A 19,306-nucleotide genomic window follows, 5' to 3' on the forward strand; every position below is an offset into this window, starting at 1 on the left:
CTCATAGAACAAGATGCTTATTTCTCTGTTCCCTCTTTTCAGAGAGAAGAAAAATTCAGGCAAAGCACTGGATAATGCTCAGGAGGCAATTTTCCTCTTGTCCATCTAAGCAGTCTCTTCCCTGGAAGTACTCCAGAGGTACATAGCCGCATATGCATATTCATGCTGAAGGTCGTATTGTGTTCAGTGCTGGGTTCTGCTCCATGCCCAGGATGTATCTGAGCATTACCATTGCTTTGGCTGAGTCAAGTCACATACATTGTCCCCTGGACAATTTTTTTTTACCTGGATTTCAAGCTGTAAATTGGCTAATAAATGTCCACAGAATTCCCTAATGCAGATAGCATGCTTGCACCTTGTCGGGCTAATAAGTCCTACTTTCTCCCACTGTGCATTTAATGTAGATGGCACTCTTTCCAAGCGTTGGCTTGGCAAAAGATCGCTCAGGAGACTGTTATTACAACGATGACCCCCAAAGTCAACTACACGCTTTAGCTCTTACGAGAGCAGGCAGAACACAATACGTATGCTGATTTCTTGCGTCCGGCGTGGCTTAGGTGTCCCCAGCTCTCAGCTGCTTGCACAAATTATTCTGGATTATCCAAAAGTGCTACTTGTAATCAGATGCTAAACACTTTTCCGTTGTGATGGTGATACCAGACAGCCATTTAAACTCTAAAAAACGTTCAGCAAATAAACAGATTCAGGAAGCCCACTGTGGTATGGATAGAACAGTAACTACAGCAGGTATGATTTTATTCTGTCTGTACATTCAGACAGAGAAACGTGTCAGAGTAAAAAGCTGACGTGCACACTACTCATCAATAACCTCCGCAGACGGCCGCTAGCACTTCGCTGCCTCGAATGCTGCAGTTGTGTGACTTCTTGTTAATCTGCTGTTACAGTGCTCCAGAGGCTGAGATCACGGAAATCAAATTTCTCTACTAATCCCTGGCATAAACAGCAAAAGCCATAAAAGTTTCTACATACTATACAGCCGCGTTGTAGAGGCAAAAGATAGCTGCAAACCTCAAAAAGGTATTTCATCGTCTACTCTTACTTACTCAAACCGGAAAATATGCAAAATCAAGACAACCCATAAAAATACATTTAGCAACATCCACATTTCAGGGATCAGAGTTTCAATTGCACGTTCCTCAAAATCCAAAAGGGTCAATATTACTTATGCGGGTGAAAAACATCAAGAACATTTTATAGCTATCAAAAGAAGAAACTCAATATTCAACCTTATAAATATGCATATAACAGACTAACATTTTGCGTATGAGACTAACGAACTGCAAAGAAAAAGTTTACATGATCACAGAATTTCCCTCATCACTGAGAAATGTATCACTGAAAAGATTACGCGTCTATCGATGTTTCACACCCCTGGTCAAGCCTCACACTGCCGCAGTATGCTCTTCCAGGCTTTTGATAAAATTAATGAAGCACCTGAAAAAAGTGGAGAATGCCCTTACAAATTCACCCATGTTTCCACAGAAGACCCATTTGTTAAGAGAGAAGACACGAGCAAGTCACGCTACGTAGACCGCATGTAACAACGTCCAAAACAGACTGTGTATTTAACAGTTACTTGTAACACTGAATCCACAATAACACAATCTATAGGAGCCTTCTAGGATTTGTACTCCCGGTAATGTATAAAACTGCACTAAGTGACCTTTCCAACTCCTCTGAGCAGTATGCTGCCATGCCACAACTAGACCCAATTTTTAAAAGGGATCTTCACCCAGCTTTGCTCAGTGCTGGTGTGCAACACTTAGTGACTTAGTATAAGTAAGTTCTTACTAACATGGAAGGGGATTGGGAAAAAAACTGGAGAAAAAAAAAAGTCAACTCTCATTCAAGTTTCCAATCTGTATTTGTATACTGTTGGCACAAAAATCAGATGAACGTTCTCTTTCAGAAGAAGCATTATCAAACTGAAAACTGTCAAAACAAGGGTTTACTATAATCTGCTTAAGCACGTAAAGCAGATGCTGGGTTATTTTTAGAGCTACCAGCATTTCTTCTCTGCCTTAACTCCCACTCCAGAAAGAAAGTGGGGACAAAAGTAGTGTTTATTCCCTTATGATTATTCTCCAAAATTCAGAGATCTCTATGGAGCTGTCCCAGCAATAATACAGGTCTTCAAACTGAATTTAATTCAGTCCTCTGGATTACCTGCAACTACACAAAGCATGAATCCATCCCGATCTATTAATGTGTCAAATTTCCTTCTTTGGAACTGTAATACGACAATCCTTTTAAGCTTTTTCTTCTTAAATATAGCCACCCTTTACTCTTTTGCTGTCAGATATAAATAGTTCTTTGGAATTCTAGACCCTACCACACAGTCAGGGTTGCGCATGACACAGGTAATCGTAGATCAGTGCATCTCCAGAAACGCGACAGAGATCAGCAAACTGAAACGAGGATAAATAATTCTGCGTACGACCGTCCTGCTGCCATTCAGCTTCGGCACGTAGCGATTTGGAGGGCTGGAGGTAGACATGCTCCAGAGGAAGAGGGGCAGACACTACTGCAGAAATCTGAATGCAGCTTAGCGGTTCCTACAGGTTAATTCTAGTCTAAGCACCTTTCATCAAAAACAAAAGAAAATACTTGTCCGTCTCTCAACTAACCCTGTCAAAACCATCCAAGAGGGTTATCTCAGGCATGCTTTAAAGCTGTTAGCAATACCAGTACCAGCCAAAATGTAATTCCCAACTATTTGATATAATCATTCTCACATACATAAGTGATTTGAAACTAAATATTCTGCTGAGGCAGCAGCAAACTACTTTAGCTTTACTGTAAAAACCTGCCAGATGTAATTTGGTCACTGTGTTAAATCTCCCAGCTGGTCTACAGACATCAGGAAGAAAATCTAAATCCCAGGAAGAGATGGTTGGGGAGGGTGCTTCTCTTGTTGCCTCTGACATGCTTGACTGACTGTCTTGATGGAAAAATCCTGCAGGATTTAAAACAAAACTAAATTTTCCAAAGGTTTAGAGGGTTTCTTTTTTTTTTTTTTCCTCTCCCCTTTAGCCTTGTCAGAAATTTAGCAGTTAGAACTCTGCTGCAGCCACCCAAAGGGTGAGTCAAACAGCTCAGCGAAGAAACGCCTCCATGTTTTATTCTGTAATGCAAACCTGCTGGAAAGCAGCTCTGCAGAGAAGGACCTGGGAGTGCTGGTGGACACCAAGTTAACCACGAGGCAGCAATGTGCCCTTGTGGCCAAGAAGGCCAATGGTCTCCTGGGCTGCATCAGGAAGAGTGTTGCCAGCAGGTCGAGGGAGGTGATTCTCCCCCTCTCCTCAGCCCTGCTGAGGCCACATCTGGAGTACTGCGTCCAGTTCTGGGCTCCCCAGGACAAGAGGGATGTGGCACTACTGCAGCAAGTGCAGCCAAGGGCCACAAAGATGATTAGGGGACTGGAGCATCTCTCTTATGAGGAAAGGCTGAGAGAGCTGGGCCTGTTTAGCTTGGAGAAGAGAAGGCTGAGAGGAGATCTTATTAATGTGTACAAGTATCTGAAGGGAGGGTGTCAAGAGGATGGGACCAGACTCTTTTCAGTGGTGCCCAGTGACAGGACACGAGGCAACGGGCACAAACCGAAACACAGACACTTCCATCTGAACATGAGGAAATACTTTTTCACTGTGAGGGTGACAGAGCACTGGAACAGGTTGCCCAGAGAGGTTGCGGAGTCTCCTGCTCCGGAGATATTCAAAACCCGCCTGGATGCGATCCTGTGCAACGTGCTCTAGGTGACCCTGCTTGAGCAGTTGTGGTTTAACTAGATGATCTCCAGAGGTCCCTTCCAACCTCAACCATTCTGTGTGATTCTGTCTATGTAATAGGTTCTACATAACTCATTGCGTGTCTGCTTACTCCATCTCAGTAAACCAATACGCCCTTCCTATACAGAGGAGCTACATCCCTTTAGGAAGCATTACAACAGCAGAAAACCTGTCAGAGTTCAGCCACCTACAAGCAGTTTGTCAAAACAGCCAAAAGCTAAAAATATAGGACAGAATAGTTTTTTTCTAAAACATTTTGCAGTTCCATCTCTTCTTACGCACAGGGTTGAGGCTAGGACCAAAAGTTCCAATCTCTCCAAGGCAAACGGAGAGAAATCTGCAGGACATTCAGATTTTAAAAGGATCAGCTCTAAAGCTAATTACTGCACTTTTACCTATTTTTTTGAACTTTGTTCCCAGTACAAAGCAGCAGCACTGATCTAGACTTTGCTTGGTCTCACTCATGCCATCTTTTTCAATCCTGACATATTTTGAAAGTTCCTCTCTTTACAAACCGTAGCCCTTTGTAAAATCCTGATTAGCTTGTAGCTTGAACGATACAATAAAACTAGCAGAGTTTCATAAGCTAAACTTCAGTGTCAGAAAGATTAGCAACAAAAATACTGGAAAACTATTAGCAGTGATATATCCATTCACTTGAGCACCCAACAGAAACATTAATTGGCAATGCTTTTGTTGCTGATTTACTTTTCTTAATTTGCCTTTTACATCTTTCCTCAGACCACCTCCCTCATTCAGGTATCAAAGGAGCTAGCTGTCCTACCATTCATTTCAGCCCAAATTCTGTGCACAGCTCACGGTGCACATCCAGGCTTTATTTAACAGACCTTGTGCTCATTTACACAGAAAAACTTAGTAGCAGTACTACTACTATTCTGTTATAACGAGGTATAAAATAATCCAGAAGAATCCTTTTACCAGTTTATTTACCCACACGATTGTATCACCATAGCTTTACTGAAAACAAACAAAACATAACATATAGCCAGGCCTTAAGTTTTCCTCAAAGTGAGGCTTGACTACGAATATTGGGAACTGACGCTTTAGCGAACAAATGAGCGTGTGGGTGAACGAACGAGAGCAAAGCCCCTCTGCGGCTCTCTCCGTGCTCTACACTTCAGGAGACACTAACAGCAAAGATACCTTCGGCTTCATTCTGCTGTACAGCAAGTTAAATTGGCGCATATGCTAAGGGGACCAAACCACAGCTCGTAGAGGCAAACAGCACAAGACAGCCTCGCCAAATGAGCCCTAGTGTTGTTTGGTGACTCCTGTTGCTATTTTAAAGCAAGAAAGACTATATTTTATATTCTATCAGTCTCCAAGATGCTTTTTTTCCCCCCCAAACAAGCATAAAACACAAACTTGTTAAGAGAGAGAGTTCACAAAAAAATAAAAACCACATCAGAGTAAGATGAACACGGTTCCCTTGTTACCTTGCACTGTAAGGAAGACAGATGCTGTGGTAGATCCACCTTCATTAGAAGCGATACAGTTGTACTTGCCAGCATCGGTGAACTTTACAGTTTTCACCTCTAAAGACAGGTTGCTCATCACCCTTATTCGCAAAGGTTCCTTAAGTCTCACGTCCTTGCCGTTTCTCTGCCAGGTGAGATTGTAACGCACTGTGCTTAAAGTCAGGCAGGTCAAGATGGCTCCTTCACCAGGAACAACTGTGACATTATTAGGAACCTGAATCATGGGTGGAGGCTCTGTGCAGAAAGAACACAATAAAGAACAAAACTAAGAGGAAAAGATTTGGAAGCCTTTGGCTTGTTTGTAGATTCACAATAAATAACTCAATATTACAAATTTTTACTGTTATTTCTATAGTGGACTTGAAGTTTATACTTCATTTCATTTTGCATCAATGAAGCCATGAAATAGAGAATCCAGACCAGCTTGATGCTAAGCAACCTGGCAGGAGCTTATATAATAAGAATACACCTGATTTATATGAAAGAACTACCATACCACATAGGATGATACGAACGTTTCATCCTACATACGTGGGATGAAATATCACATCATTTATGAGAGAAGATGTAGTGCAGGACTGTTGGAAAGAAGTGTCCTTTGAGTTAATCTTTCAGTTGATTTAACAACCCGCCATAATCTTGTGCTGAGAGAAAGCCAATATGAGACCCAAGCACCACTGCAACAGAACGAGCAGCCAGGACCACCACTTGGTCTTGGAGTCTGATCTTTGATTGAGATGTTCCGCATGGTGGAATTTGAGCTATGCTCTAGATTTTTTACAGGTTTGCATATGAAAAAAGGTGTTACTAATAAACTCTTTAACAAAGACAGTGAATTCAAGTCAACAGTTGGTGTAAGCATCGTTATTATGGTCTCTGTGGGTTGGTTTCCATTCAAATCTCAGGCAATTTCAATCTCTTTTTCTTCATATCAGTAGATAGTAGAAGCTGCAGCTTCTACTATTTGTTATTGCTTGCTTTCTGCTCTATTCCTCTGTACACTTCTATCACACTCCAAGAAGGCGGCAGCTGCAATAATTTTGTACTGGAATTTAACTTCAAAACCACAAATGCTTAAAATAGGAGCATTCATCTTGATCCTTCTTATCACTGAATAAAGGAGGAAACATGTAAATGTTAATAAGAAAGAAAACAAACTAAGTACACGACATGCTATGCATTCCCATTAAGAAATACATATATTCCCTTTGTTTTCCTCGGTCAGAATGGTTCTTGAAGAGAGAAAGATCTCCAAAGAGTAATAGTTCAAGTGGGATGCTTTAGCAGAAATAAGACAGCTGTAAGAGCAAGACCAAATCTGTATCAGTACACATCAAAATCAATCATCCTAAGCAAAGCAAGCATAATAGAGAGGGGAAAAAAAAGAAAAGCTCTATTTATTAAGGGTGAAAGTTGCTCCTAAGCTCACAGCTGGCCATAACTCTTCCTCATGCAAGTCTCATGTGGAGCCTCAAATGAGGTTCACAAGCTTTATGCTAGCTCTCCGCATAGCAATGCGTCTCCCACACACTCCGCATAGCTGGCTGTGCAGCTCCGCTTCCCCGCAAACAAGGTCCCTACAGCAATCGCTCCTCTAACCAAAACAATGTATTGGAACACGTGCAGAGGAGCGCCAGCAAAAGCCAGACTTGCTTACTGAGAATGGAGTTTCTCCCAAACAACCCAAACCCCAAAGTGGTGTGAATGGATAAATCACCTAGTGCTTTCCATGTGCATATCTCCAAGTATGTTATTTAAATACAGAAACTAAGAGCAGAGAGAGAGATGAAGGCCAGTACAGGACTAAAATCCCCTCATCTTTTGGCTGCCAGTCCAGTGTGACACCTTTTAGACCACAGTAACGTGCGCACACGGTGCCACACAGCAATCCTCTGTTGAAACCTTAAACTGAATTCCCCATATTCAGAGCACTTCTTTTACTGGCACTTTAGTTAAGGTGCCTGTACATGCTAACAAGCTATGTGACATTTTAAAGATTTAATGCTAGTAAGATAAAGTCAAACTCAAGTATTTGCTTGCTTGTTGACACAGTTCCAATTCCTTTCACACGGCAGCTGACAAAATGGATAAGCTGAGATATACTGTCTGTCTGTCTGTCAGCTGGGCAAACTAAGAATATTTGAAAAGATTGTTTACTTTGCTTAGGGCAAAAAAATTCAAATAATTTTCTTCCAAATATTTGTACACGAGGATTTCAAAGCATCTCCCTCACATTCATTTACTGTATGGCTCAAAACAGAACTAATTGCTCGTGTTTACACAGTGTGTCAGTCGCGGGGAATCTCACAGCACTTGATAAATGAGACAACACAGGAAAGTCTACGCACACCCCCAACTCCCAAGTGCCACCAGGCTCATGAGAAAAAAGCTTTAGGACTCTCTTTCACTTCTCTCCATATGAAGGAAGATGGTTTTAACACCCAGACTGAGCATCTTTTTGCACATAATTTCCCTCTTCTTCAACAAGTGGGACAGTCATCAGTGCGTAACTGCTTTATGCACTGGAACTTACTTATTATCAAGCATCTTGTAGAAGTGTATAAACAGGGTAACACATAAGGCACACCACCTCTTACAAGCAGGATGACTGGGTTTCTACTAGTTGTCCTTTAAAATTGAGATTTGATGAAGTAAAGAACATTCTCAATTTTTAAAAAATGATCAACATTAACTATTGGATCATACAGTCAAAGTATTAGTCAAGACAGAACGAGATTCAGTTTTACATGGTAGAAGTAACTAGTCTTCAGACACATCTTTAGACTAGCAACCAAATACATCTCATTATTCAAAAGTATCTTTGTGTTCAAGCTGATTTCTTCTTTAAGTTCATCTCTTGTCCTAGTTATTCACTTTTCAAAATTGGAAGTAAAGAGATTTCCAACAACTTACTAAATCTGTCTAAAAGTCAGAGCATAAAAATTTTAAATGCAAGCTTTTTAACTCCTCATCTATCTGATACATACTTGCAAACAAGCAAGTAAATGTATAATTGCTGAGATAAAAATGAGAAGAATTGAACTGAGATTTCAATTTCTGCTTCTATAGGCCATATCTATTCTGCAAGTCTGATTTCAGTGGGAGCAGATTCAAACAAACCCAGTGACAATACCTTAAAACAGATGTACTGAGAAAACATCGGCACACTTCTGTGATTTACACAATACATGGGTGAGAAAAGGGGGGGGGGAGGGGGAAATCAACTGAAAATATATTTAGAACCGGAAGTGTCTTTTATTGGCCCCTTGTGCCATTACTCTCCATTAAATATTCCAGCACAATACACTGCAATGCTCCAGCCCAGAAGGGTTAATCAGTAGGTACCTGACACATCCAGAAACGTCTGCGCGTGCCCGGTTCCCGCGCTGCTCGCTGCGCTACATTCGTAGAAGCCTTCATCAGACAAGGAGACTCTGTCGATCTCCCAGCTCATACTGGATGATTCTCTGGAGCAGGGAAGAGGCAGACATTGTCAGGTTTTATGTAACTATTAAGAAATGTAAGTTCTTGCAGAATGAATCAATTAAACACCCACAAACATGCCTTTAACAGATGTCGACAGTAGCCACACAACAATGAAGACTGCTGTGTTCGCACTCTTTCACTCAGCTGCTCGTACTCTGCTGTTAGTTAATTATTTTGGAAGATATCTTTCCTTAATTTCCTTCTTTCCTCACCTGTTCCTGTGTAAAGCCAGGTATCAAATCTGTGATCCTTACTGGAAAAGGTACAACAGTTCATCCTCCCAACACGAGCTTCTCAAACTCCCAGACACACACAGGGGCTCCACACAAAGGACACCCTGTCCTTTACCAGATACTGTCCAGTTTCCCTCTCTCTACATGCAAACCCACCATTAGGGCCATACAGTGGAGACGGTACCTTCTCCCATACTCCCTACTGCAAAATGGCCTTTGCTTCCAGGCTACGTTCAGGGAGTCGTCTTTTACTTTTTATACTGCAGGGACTATCTCCGTCCCAAACGTTTACAAGGCAGCAGGGTTTGAAGTATCTGTATGAAGCTGGCTCTCTGGCTTCTGCTCTCCTGGCTGCGTCTCTTAAGCTATGACCAGCAATAACTATAGTAAGTGAATATTCTGCACGTTGTCCAGCTAGCCACACAAAAACAAACAGCGCACCAAATGTAGAGACAAAATTAATGTAGTCAAGAACAAAAATGGAGGGTGTGGTACAGAAGAAGTTGCAGATGTGAGCAAAATAATACAAAAGGAGTCTAGGGAAATACCTGGCATTTGCCTGTAAATCACAGCAGAGGCAAAGCTGATAGTTAATAGTACCGTATATCTGCCACATGGAATGTTATGGACAAGAAAAGAACAAACATGTAACTACACACACTGGTGGTGTCACGGGCTTAAGGAACTCCCACAGCTTCTTAAGACTCAGAACTACGTCTCGTACAAGAGCGGGTGCAACAGATGCACAGCTGATGACAGGAATGAGCAAACCAGCGGTTCTGCTGCGGAGTCCCAGCGCTGCCGGGGCCTGTTGCTATGGCGTGCAAACAAAAGCCACGAACCACTGACACGACTATCTCAGCCATGAGAGCTTTGGCAAACAACTTCCACGTTATGGGAAAGCAGTGAATTAGCGATGTCTTTCATTCCCCTCCTCCTTGTCCGAACAAAGTCATTTATCAATCCTTATAGGATACAGAAACAAGAGGAGAAATAAGCTTGGAATACACATGAAAGTTCAATGTTGTAGCACCACGAGACAGACAATCCACTCTGTGGCTTACACCATAACTGAAAACAGTGTATCATGACCTTAAATGGCTCCCTACTTATTCTCTCTTACTTCACATTTATTATAGATAACCTAATATATCATAAGTTAAATTCAAGGCATTCAACAGCACAATGCTGGCAAATGAAAAGGTCAGTAACTGCCAACACTAAACAGAATAAAATAGTACTTCTTCCAAGCAAGAAGTGAAAAGCTTCTCTTCTTTATGAAAAGTATGTTAAAAGTCAAGTTATGCAATTCTATTCTTCTTCATTCCTGCCTTTTGCTATGTAACAGATGTGTAACAGGGAAGCCTCGAGAATGGATGTGTAAAAGGAAACGTGTCCAGAGTGGGAAAGCTTGGCCAACCCAGGCTGCTGGTGATCTATTAAAAACCCACCGACCAATACCCACCGCAAGGCATCTGCTGCGCGCTTTGGCATTGACCTTAAGAAATGGAAGCCACACACTGCTCCTTGCAATGTGTGTTACTGTGATAACCCAGCACCTTTCAGCATCAAGTCATTTATTTACCCAAATTGTTTCATTTGAAAATACATGTTATCTGCTGATCAAGCCGCATATCTAGTCAGATCAGAAAACACAAGCACAATCTCTCAGCCAAGCTGCAGAATCTGAAGACCTAATTACTTCTGGCTTTTAATAACTGTAGCACCATGGGCAGGGAGCACAGTGACACGCACATTTTCCCTAAGCCCAGCTGTTCATCATTGCAAAACGCCACTCTGTATCGCAGCTTTACTCCGGAAGTCACCAGCAGCTGGCCATGTCTCGCCTGAACTACCTAAACCACCCAAGCTTTCTCCACTCATCCTGCATTTGCTAACACATAGTTACGAGGGATATATTCTGCACAGGTTAGCAAATCGGGGATCAGACTTGGCTAATAATCACAAACATTAACAAAACGACCAGTCATTCCGAGTCTGCCAAATGGGTTGCACGTCCTCCCGAATTTCACACGTTATTTTTGCTGTTCAGGTCCCTTGTGAAGTTGGCAGGGTCTGTCATTTATAATACAGGACAGATTTTAAAGACGCACTAGTGCTCACTTCCCACTGATTTTCCACTGGAATAAGGCGCTTAATCGCCGTTCTTAGAAATCTGGAAAAACAAAGCTGTTGCAATTTCAGAGAAAGTCCTTCTTCTAGAAACACTTCTCATTTAATATTGGGAATTATTAGAGCTAATAGCACCTCTGGAATCAATATGTTTTTTTTTTCCCCCAAACTTTGTTCACTTCAAAAAACATTTAACCTATATTAATTCTAGTGGTACTTTCACACAGACAACTCTCATGCTAGAATTCTGATATTCAACTTGTAAGCGATAAGCCATTTACGTCTTGAAATAAGTATATAAATAATTATTTGAGTAAACATGACATTGTCACCAAAACAAAACTCACTCAATGGAGAACAATAATACAGCTCAAATCTGAGTTAAACTAGTAAACTGGACGAATCCTGTATAGAACTTTGCTACTAATAAAAAGCTGCCAGAACAAATCAAATTAGAACCTACTTAACTGTGGATCTAGATAGCTAACATTTGGCTTAGGACAGAGCTCATTAAATTAACTTGGAGGATCTGTTACTCATCTGTTCTGTAATACAGTCCTGAAAAAGGCATAAGAGTGATGAAGGCACTGGATATGTAGAAAACAAGGAATAAAAGTGTGTGGTTTGATAAATAAAGAATGGGGGGGAAAAAAAATACACAGCTGCAAAAGTATGTGCCCAGTTTGACTAAATGTAAATGGCACCTCATTAAAAAAACCTGTAGCATTTTACACTGCCAACGGCGTACAAGGGAGCTTCAAAACCTATTTATTTTGGTAGTCATGTACTTTCTATAGAATATCAGAACTCAGCCTTTAGCCTTCTTCTGAAGTGCTTCAAGCTTTACGAGAGGCTAACACAGGCTGCTGGGGCTGCTTTCTGGTGTGTATTCCCCTTTTGTTTTCAAATATCAGGCTTACAAAACAGACTTGAGTATTTAACTCATTTCATATATTTTAAATATAAATTTATTATAATTTCTTTATTCCTATCTCATTCTACAGAGAAGGAGCACATAATCCACTTCATAAATAGAAAACTGAAGAGCATCGTGGTATATTTACTTTAAGTTTTCCTGTTTTGAGGGGTTCTCTAAAGAGGAGAAGTTTCTAGCACAGGTGATAGGGCATACTCTAGTGCTTCCATGAAAGGTAAGTAAGAAACTAAAGTATACTACGTGATCATTTACCTGTTTTTTGAGGTGGGGGGGGTAGGGGAGGAGGGTTGAGAGCTACTGATCTACTTTATAGAGCTTTCGAAGGTAAGCAAAAATGAAAAAGCATTTGCCTTCCAGACTTCTAGGCCCAGTTTCTGGCAATTTAAGTGCACACATTTGAGAAGGGGATTTTGGCCAGACCCATATGATCTCATGAGAGCGTGCTCCCTCCTCCTCATAGACACTATGACTCTCCCCATAAAATACAGCCTCCCTAAAAAAAAAAAGTCACCAAGAATAATAGAACAGAAACAATAGAATATAAACAGTACATAAGTAATAGATAGAAATGATAGAAATAATAGGATATAAAAAAAAATTACTACTTACTTGAAGAACTGATCCACTCCTAGTTTTACTCCATTTTTACTAAAACGCTGAGTGAAAGGTATAAGACTTTCCACATGGCAAGGGATAGATCCCGGCTGTAAGTAATATCCTGGAGTCTTGTCGGGCATTGTAACTTTTGGAGCATCTGAAGAAAGAAAATATTCCCCAAAAGATTACTAAAAGCTACTAACATATACCCCATATTTTCTCTTTATTAAAAGGAAATTCAATTTCTGATCAAATTATACTTAGTAGATAATAAAATTAACTTGTCCTTCATAACATACAGACAGAACTTTGGATGGAAACAGCAGGAAATTCTTTTTCAGTACTTGGGCAAGTTAAAAACAAGATTAGACAGCAATTTTAAGTAATTCAGATATGACAAATGTACATTCAAGTAAAGCTGAAACCTCTTACCAGGAATAATACTGGAAAATGAAACACTTGAAACTCTCTGAAAGAGATAATCATCCTTGTCATAGCCCATTATTTTGACAAAAAAGGCTTCATCTGGTGGAAGAAAGTCAGAAATATTCCACAGTCCATAGGGCTTTCTGTCAGGATAGTATTTCACTGGCAAAGTCTTAAGAAGTTCCCCTGTGATACTCAAAAGTTCCAGTCGGTCCACTCTAGCTGGAAGAAAGATCCCTGTGGTGTTCAGCAGCACAAAGGTAGGAATCCCTAGAAAAACAGAAACATGCTATTTTAAGTGTCCAAAGGGAGAGCGAGAAGGAAAGGTTAAACTCCATATGCGCGCGTGGCCCACTATCCATGAATGCACCGTTCCGTTTCAACCTTTTCCTTACCAAGGAGCAGGAGACTAAATTGTGCTAACCTGTGCTCGGCTTATTAGCTGTAACCAGACACAGCACTGATTTGGGTTTAAATTATTGATTTCCAACAGGCGTGTCTGAAATAGAAGCTTCTTTATTAACCCCCCACCATATCCCAGGGCCAAAGATTCTTTTTTAAGCCTCCAAAGTTAACAGAAACAAATCTGCAACTTTGAGGCATTCTATAACTAAAAGTACCAGGACTTTGTGTCACATAAAAACCCAGCTAAGATGGAAGAATACTGCAGTATGACGAGACAAGAAAACTGACTGCTCCCACACGTTCAGGGGCCTAAGAACCAGCCAACAACGGCCCAAGCTTTACCACAAAGCTCACTAGGGAGACCATCATGAAGTTCTACTTGTTTTGGAGGGCCTCTGCATACTCCCCCAAACAATTATGGTTCTGCAGGAAAGAGACTGGAAACAAACCTTGCACTGGTCTGCTGGATGTTTTTTTAAAGTCTAAGGTCGGCTTCCTAGAAAACCCAGCTCGGAAGTCAATGGTGCTGAGACCCGTGATCCGAATGGAGTGCCTTCCGCTGCTGGACGTCTGAAAAGGCAACAGAACGAGAGACCATGGGCACAAGCAGCAGATCAGGATTTGCCAAGTTTCTGAAACATTGGCTGAATTCAGTAAAAATAAGGCAGAAAGGAGGCCTACGTCAAAGTTTACTGATAAAAAAGCCATTAATAAGGCTTAGGTTTTAGATACTGGACCCTATAATTGTAGTGCCTGCAAAAAGTGCCCATTGAATTTGTCTCTGCGGTAAATCACAACATAAATACACAAGATCAATAATTACTTGTCACATCCCAGTCTCTGTAATGGGAGGACATGTCTGCAATTACACAGTATATTACAAAACAGGAAGAGAAACAAGAGAAAAGCAGGGTAAATATTTTACTGATTTTATATATATATATAAATAAAAATTTACTTCCAGTGCTGCAGTAATATATTTTGCCTTGCTTTTTATTTAATAAGCTCCCTTTTAGAATGAACATATAACTAATTTTAATCATGAGGCACAGAAAAACACCATAGGCACTGCATATGCAGAAATAAGTGGCCAGTACAAAAAGAAGCCTCAAGCAACAACGCAGATTAAAAATTCTTCTTTTTCACATCCAGGGCTCAGCTGGAAAGCAGAGGATGCAGAAGCACCTCTTCCCCCCTCTACTGCTGTTCTGGTTCAATCAGCAAAAAAAAGAAAAAAAAACCCACCCTTAAATATGGCCAATCACCTTAACTTTATGTTGTTTGAGGGTACGGTAACTTCCATGGAAGCCCTCAATTCTACCATTATTTTGTTTCGCTTAGTTGAAGTTACCTCCTATCATCACATACTGCAAAAGAAAACGGTGACCGCTCCTTGCCAAGGGCGCACAAGGACCCGGCGCGTTTTTGTCCTTGCCCACTTCCACACCCTTCAGACGTTAAGAACAAACGGCTGCATTGCACTCGCGTGCAATCATGTTATTCCACGGAGCTTTACCTATTTAGAGAGCATTATCTGATCCAATCTCAAATACATAATTTCTTCAATTCAGTAACTGATACAGCTGCAATGACTATTTTTAAACTAAGCAGTTGTTTTTCATAACCGACTGCCTAAGACAGCCATTTAGACACTATGACAAATGGATGTGTCTTATTAAAACAACCTCTACTTGCTTCTATTTAGCTAGCCTTTCACCTCAGAAAATCACCAGTCTTCTTTTATATAAACCAGCTGTTAACAATACAAAGAAATATTTAAATGTGCCAAACAACTCCTGTTATCAAGCGTTAATTGGCTGTTAAAATTTCATTATTCTTTTTATAGCTTTATACATCTGTATACGGAATTTATAGCGCAAATAAACTTTTCACAAAGCTTTTCTAACTCTTTAGCAGCAGCCTCAAAATCTTAGCGCAAATAAAACAAGCCAATGACTAAAGCTGAGTAAACTAGCCATAGAAAAACAATACCTTTGGAAAATATTTCTCTTTACGGATTATTCAGACCTTCGGATACTTGTGAACTTTTAAGGTTAGAATAGCTTTATAAAATGTTATATTTATTAATAACAACAAATGCCTATATTATAGTAGCACTTCAGAGTTGGCAGTGTTATGCAAGCATGTAAGAGTAAACTTCTTCCCAAAGGATTGCTTCCTAAGTACTATCTCTGTCAATTCTTTTAATTATTTGAAGTTTACCATGGATCACTGGAACTGTACATTATTGTTTCTCCTCACGGACTAGATGACTGAAATAAGAAAGGAGGACAGATGTACAAGCAAACATGTATTTGTCACATGCATCAGGAAAACCTGCTTTCCTGGAACCTTCCTGCAAACAACCAAGACAAAATCATCCAAAAAACATGTATCTATAAACAAACGCATGAACAAATGCATGATTTTTTGTTAAATCAAAAGTCACTGTACAGGTACAGTCGTTTCTTGCTACAGTCATTTCTAAGATGATCATTTCAGCAAGCCTTAATGATAATTTCTTGTTCGGTTATTACTACTAATCGTGTTGATTTTAACTTTCTAACATTCCCAAATCCTTTAAGGTCCAATTTTGTAACTGTATGGTGCTAGGATACCACTTACATGAACAAATTTACTTACCTGCTGTAGGACTTCAAGAGTTTACTGATAAGAAGTTTGAATTAAACGTAGATCTGTCTACTTCATGAAATGTCTAGCCTATAAAGCGCACATCTCTCTCTCCCAGCCCTCCAGACATGCTATAGAGAGCAAAGCCTCTCTGGCCCATGTTTTCTGTAGAAAGTCTCTACTCACTGGACTGCGACAAGCTTGGTGCTCACTTGTTTCCGCTCAAAGGAAAAGGATGACCTAAGGACTTGACCTAAAATAGTAGCTTCAAATGTACTGTCACCCTGACAAGAATTTTATGCTACTGCTTTCAGAATATGTTGCAACATTTAGCTCAGTAAGGACATTTAGTATAACACAAACTTATTGATGAATATCTATAATAAATAAATCATTATACAACTTAAAAACTTTAGGGCAAATCATACATAATTTGTGCAATAACTATACCTTAACTGTCCATGTTCCAGGCTCTGGATCTTTGACATTTACTACCTTAGCAGAGTTGTGGATATTCAGCAATTCATTCAGTCCAGATCCTTTACTGATCTGCTTGCCTACAAAAAAAAATAAAATAAAATAAAATAAAATAAATAAATAAATAAATAAGAGTAAATACAACATTGTTCTTCATTACTGGTGCATATTTGATACCTGACTTACTCGCTACTTATCAGAGTCAATGACATGCACAACAACCAAAATCCCCTGTAATCCTTTGCCAGAATACTAAAAACGTTGTCATTCTTTACATTCACTTGGGTCCCCCAGGTAGAGGGGCGTTAGCACATGACTAGTGACTGCATCTGAAATCCTCACGAGGAATTTAGCCTCTCGGATATCACAGACCTCAGTGGAAGAGCACAAGTGTTCATGTTGCACCATACCACACTTCATATGTACACCTATACATACAGACATATGGATGGCTGTATGCAGGAACTAGTTCTCCAGAGAGGCATTTTGCTCCCTAAAAGGCTGACTACAAACAACCATCAGCACTTGAAACATGTCTACCTGTTTCAGAGCACTAAAGGGAAAGGTCAGCTTGAGCATGGGGTGTCCCAGTGACAATTTTTAAGAGATTAACAGACAGGCCTCCACTGACTTCAGTGAAGCTGTATGGATTTAGATGCATGGAACTGACCCGTGAGCAAGCAAAACAGTCGGACTGGGTCAAAGCTTCAGCTGAGCCCGAGTTGCACCCAGGACTGCGTGTTGTTATGGTCTTAAGAAACGCTCTCTGAGCAAAGTTTTCTTTCCTGGACTGACCAGATCACACTGCAGCGAACCCATGCTGTGCAAAGAATATTCCAAAGGCACAAAAACTAAATCTAAACCCTCAGCCAAAAGTCATTCAGCAAATACAATGTATGATCATAATTTTAATTTCCGGAGCGCTATTGCAGGCTCCTCAGACATCTACACAGCAATTAAAAATAGATTTGTTTAAAACACCTTGAATTACAAATAGCACCCATATTCTGTAATTGCATTCCACATCACACACTGTTCAGCCAGAAGTGAGCACACAGCCTGATTTCTACTGCTGCCATGGCTCAAAGTATCTGGGCCACGGTTTAGCTCTCACCACATAAATGCCAACCATCACACACAACCCTTAAATGTTGGGTCAACCACTCCATAAATAAAAGACAATGACAGGAAAAACAAAAGAAAATTTTCTAGAAATTTAAAATGCAAGGACAAACATTAAGGAAGTAGGTAGAGGTGAGAGGAAGGGGGCAGAATAGGGAGGATTTCTGGTTTCCTCAAAAAATTGAAACTTTGGGAACAATTTAAATATCAGAGGTATTTTTTTCCCCCGCAACTGAAACTAAACTAGTTGCTTAAGAATGAGAAGTAAACTATATACGACTGGTTTAATACTACATATATTTCTAATAAATATGTATATTAGTTCCTTTTAAGTAATAAAAAACTACCAAAGTGCAATTTTTACATAGTGACACCTCTAAAGTGCGAAAACTGTTAAAAATACATAGAACCAACATTAATGACTTTTAAGCAAAAATGAAGGTTTTATCATAAAGCTCAGAAAGTATAGAAACCTGTCACTGCAGATACAAAAGAAATATGTATTTCTAGATGGAAAAACATGGAAATATTTACTGTCATGCCTGAATAATTATGCTGCGCTAAATACAGCGATTCACACCAAAGAACACAGCATAAAGAAACACCAATAGCCTAATACAATAAATATTAAAATACTACAACTTCATTTGAAATATTTATTTAGTATAAAAAAAGTCAAAACTCTTAGGTATCATACTAATATTGTTTACACAGCTCTCTAAACGATCTTTCAGAATGCAGTTTGCATATTAAGTTTAATTTTTTTTTTTTCCATTTGACAACCTGGGACAGAAGATAGGAACGGACATTTCTGAGTAAGAAAAATATTTTTCTTCTCAACCCTCAAATTTTTGTGACTGAAAAATCCCTGAATGCTAGAGAAAGACAAAAAAAATCACGATGAGAATGCATCTCAAAATATACCCTGGATTCTTCAGGTCTTCACATAATACAGCCAAACTGATCCTTTTTCACAAGTGTACAACTGATTCTTGTAAAAAAAATGGGAATCCTGATATTGCTTTTCAAAATGAGAAAAACATTTAGAAGTCGCACAAATATTGCCTTTTCTGGTGGAGACAGCAGAGATGACTTGTCTTTTTCTTTCACTTTTTCCTAACGTACAAGGATGCATAAACTACTTCACCTAATGGGTCACGAATTTCAATTGCTGGTGAAGGGCCACTCAAGGACACTGTAACCTCTTTTAGACTGGGATCAAAAGGGATCTGCCAAGTATTCACAGCCATGGTCAAATGGTCTGTAGACAAGAGATGCACTTTGGAGGCTTGAACAGCTTCTTCGACCCATTTCAACACCTAGAAGAGAAAATAACAGTCATATCACCACAGACAGGTAGCTTCCACGGTAACTTTTATTATAAAACGAGATCGCAACTTTCATCTGCGATCCTGTTGTCTAATGATGCACGGCTGCCACATCACCCCGAGCAAAGGGAATGGCCAAAGGCTTGCCGAATACAGCAGCCAAGGCGTTCATTTCAACACGGATATTCCAGTGACAGCACAAGCAGTATTTCAATTCCTGTAA

At 40.0% G+C, this 19,306-nt stretch overlaps 1 protein-coding gene across 1 annotated transcript in view; it reads right to left on the bottom strand.

The window, feature by feature from the left end:
* The window catches only part of HMCN1 (hemicentin 1), a 187,794-nt gene that overhangs the window by 126,091 nt on the left and 42,397 nt on the right, over window positions 1-19,306 (bottom strand). Inside the window, exons 5-11 of the mRNA XM_067300619.1 lie at window positions 18,903-19,074; window positions 16,607-16,713; window positions 13,975-14,095; window positions 13,127-13,390; window positions 12,707-12,851; window positions 8,654-8,775; window positions 5,267-5,542 (exon numbers count right to left, since the gene is read on the bottom strand). Of these exons, the coding sequence (XP_067156720.1) occupies window positions 5,267-5,542; window positions 8,654-8,775; window positions 12,707-12,851; window positions 13,127-13,390; window positions 13,975-14,095; window positions 16,607-16,713; window positions 18,903-19,074 (1,207 nt within the window). The remainder of the gene's footprint in view (window positions 1-5,266; window positions 5,543-8,653; window positions 8,776-12,706; window positions 12,852-13,126; window positions 13,391-13,974; window positions 14,096-16,606; window positions 16,714-18,902; window positions 19,075-19,306) is intronic.

Source organism: Apteryx mantelli, chromosome 8 (genome assembly GCF_036417845.1).
Source record: "Apteryx mantelli isolate bAptMan1 chromosome 8, bAptMan1.hap1, whole genome shotgun sequence".
Classification (NCBI taxonomy): domain Eukaryota; kingdom Metazoa; phylum Chordata; class Aves; order Apterygiformes; family Apterygidae; genus Apteryx; species Apteryx mantelli.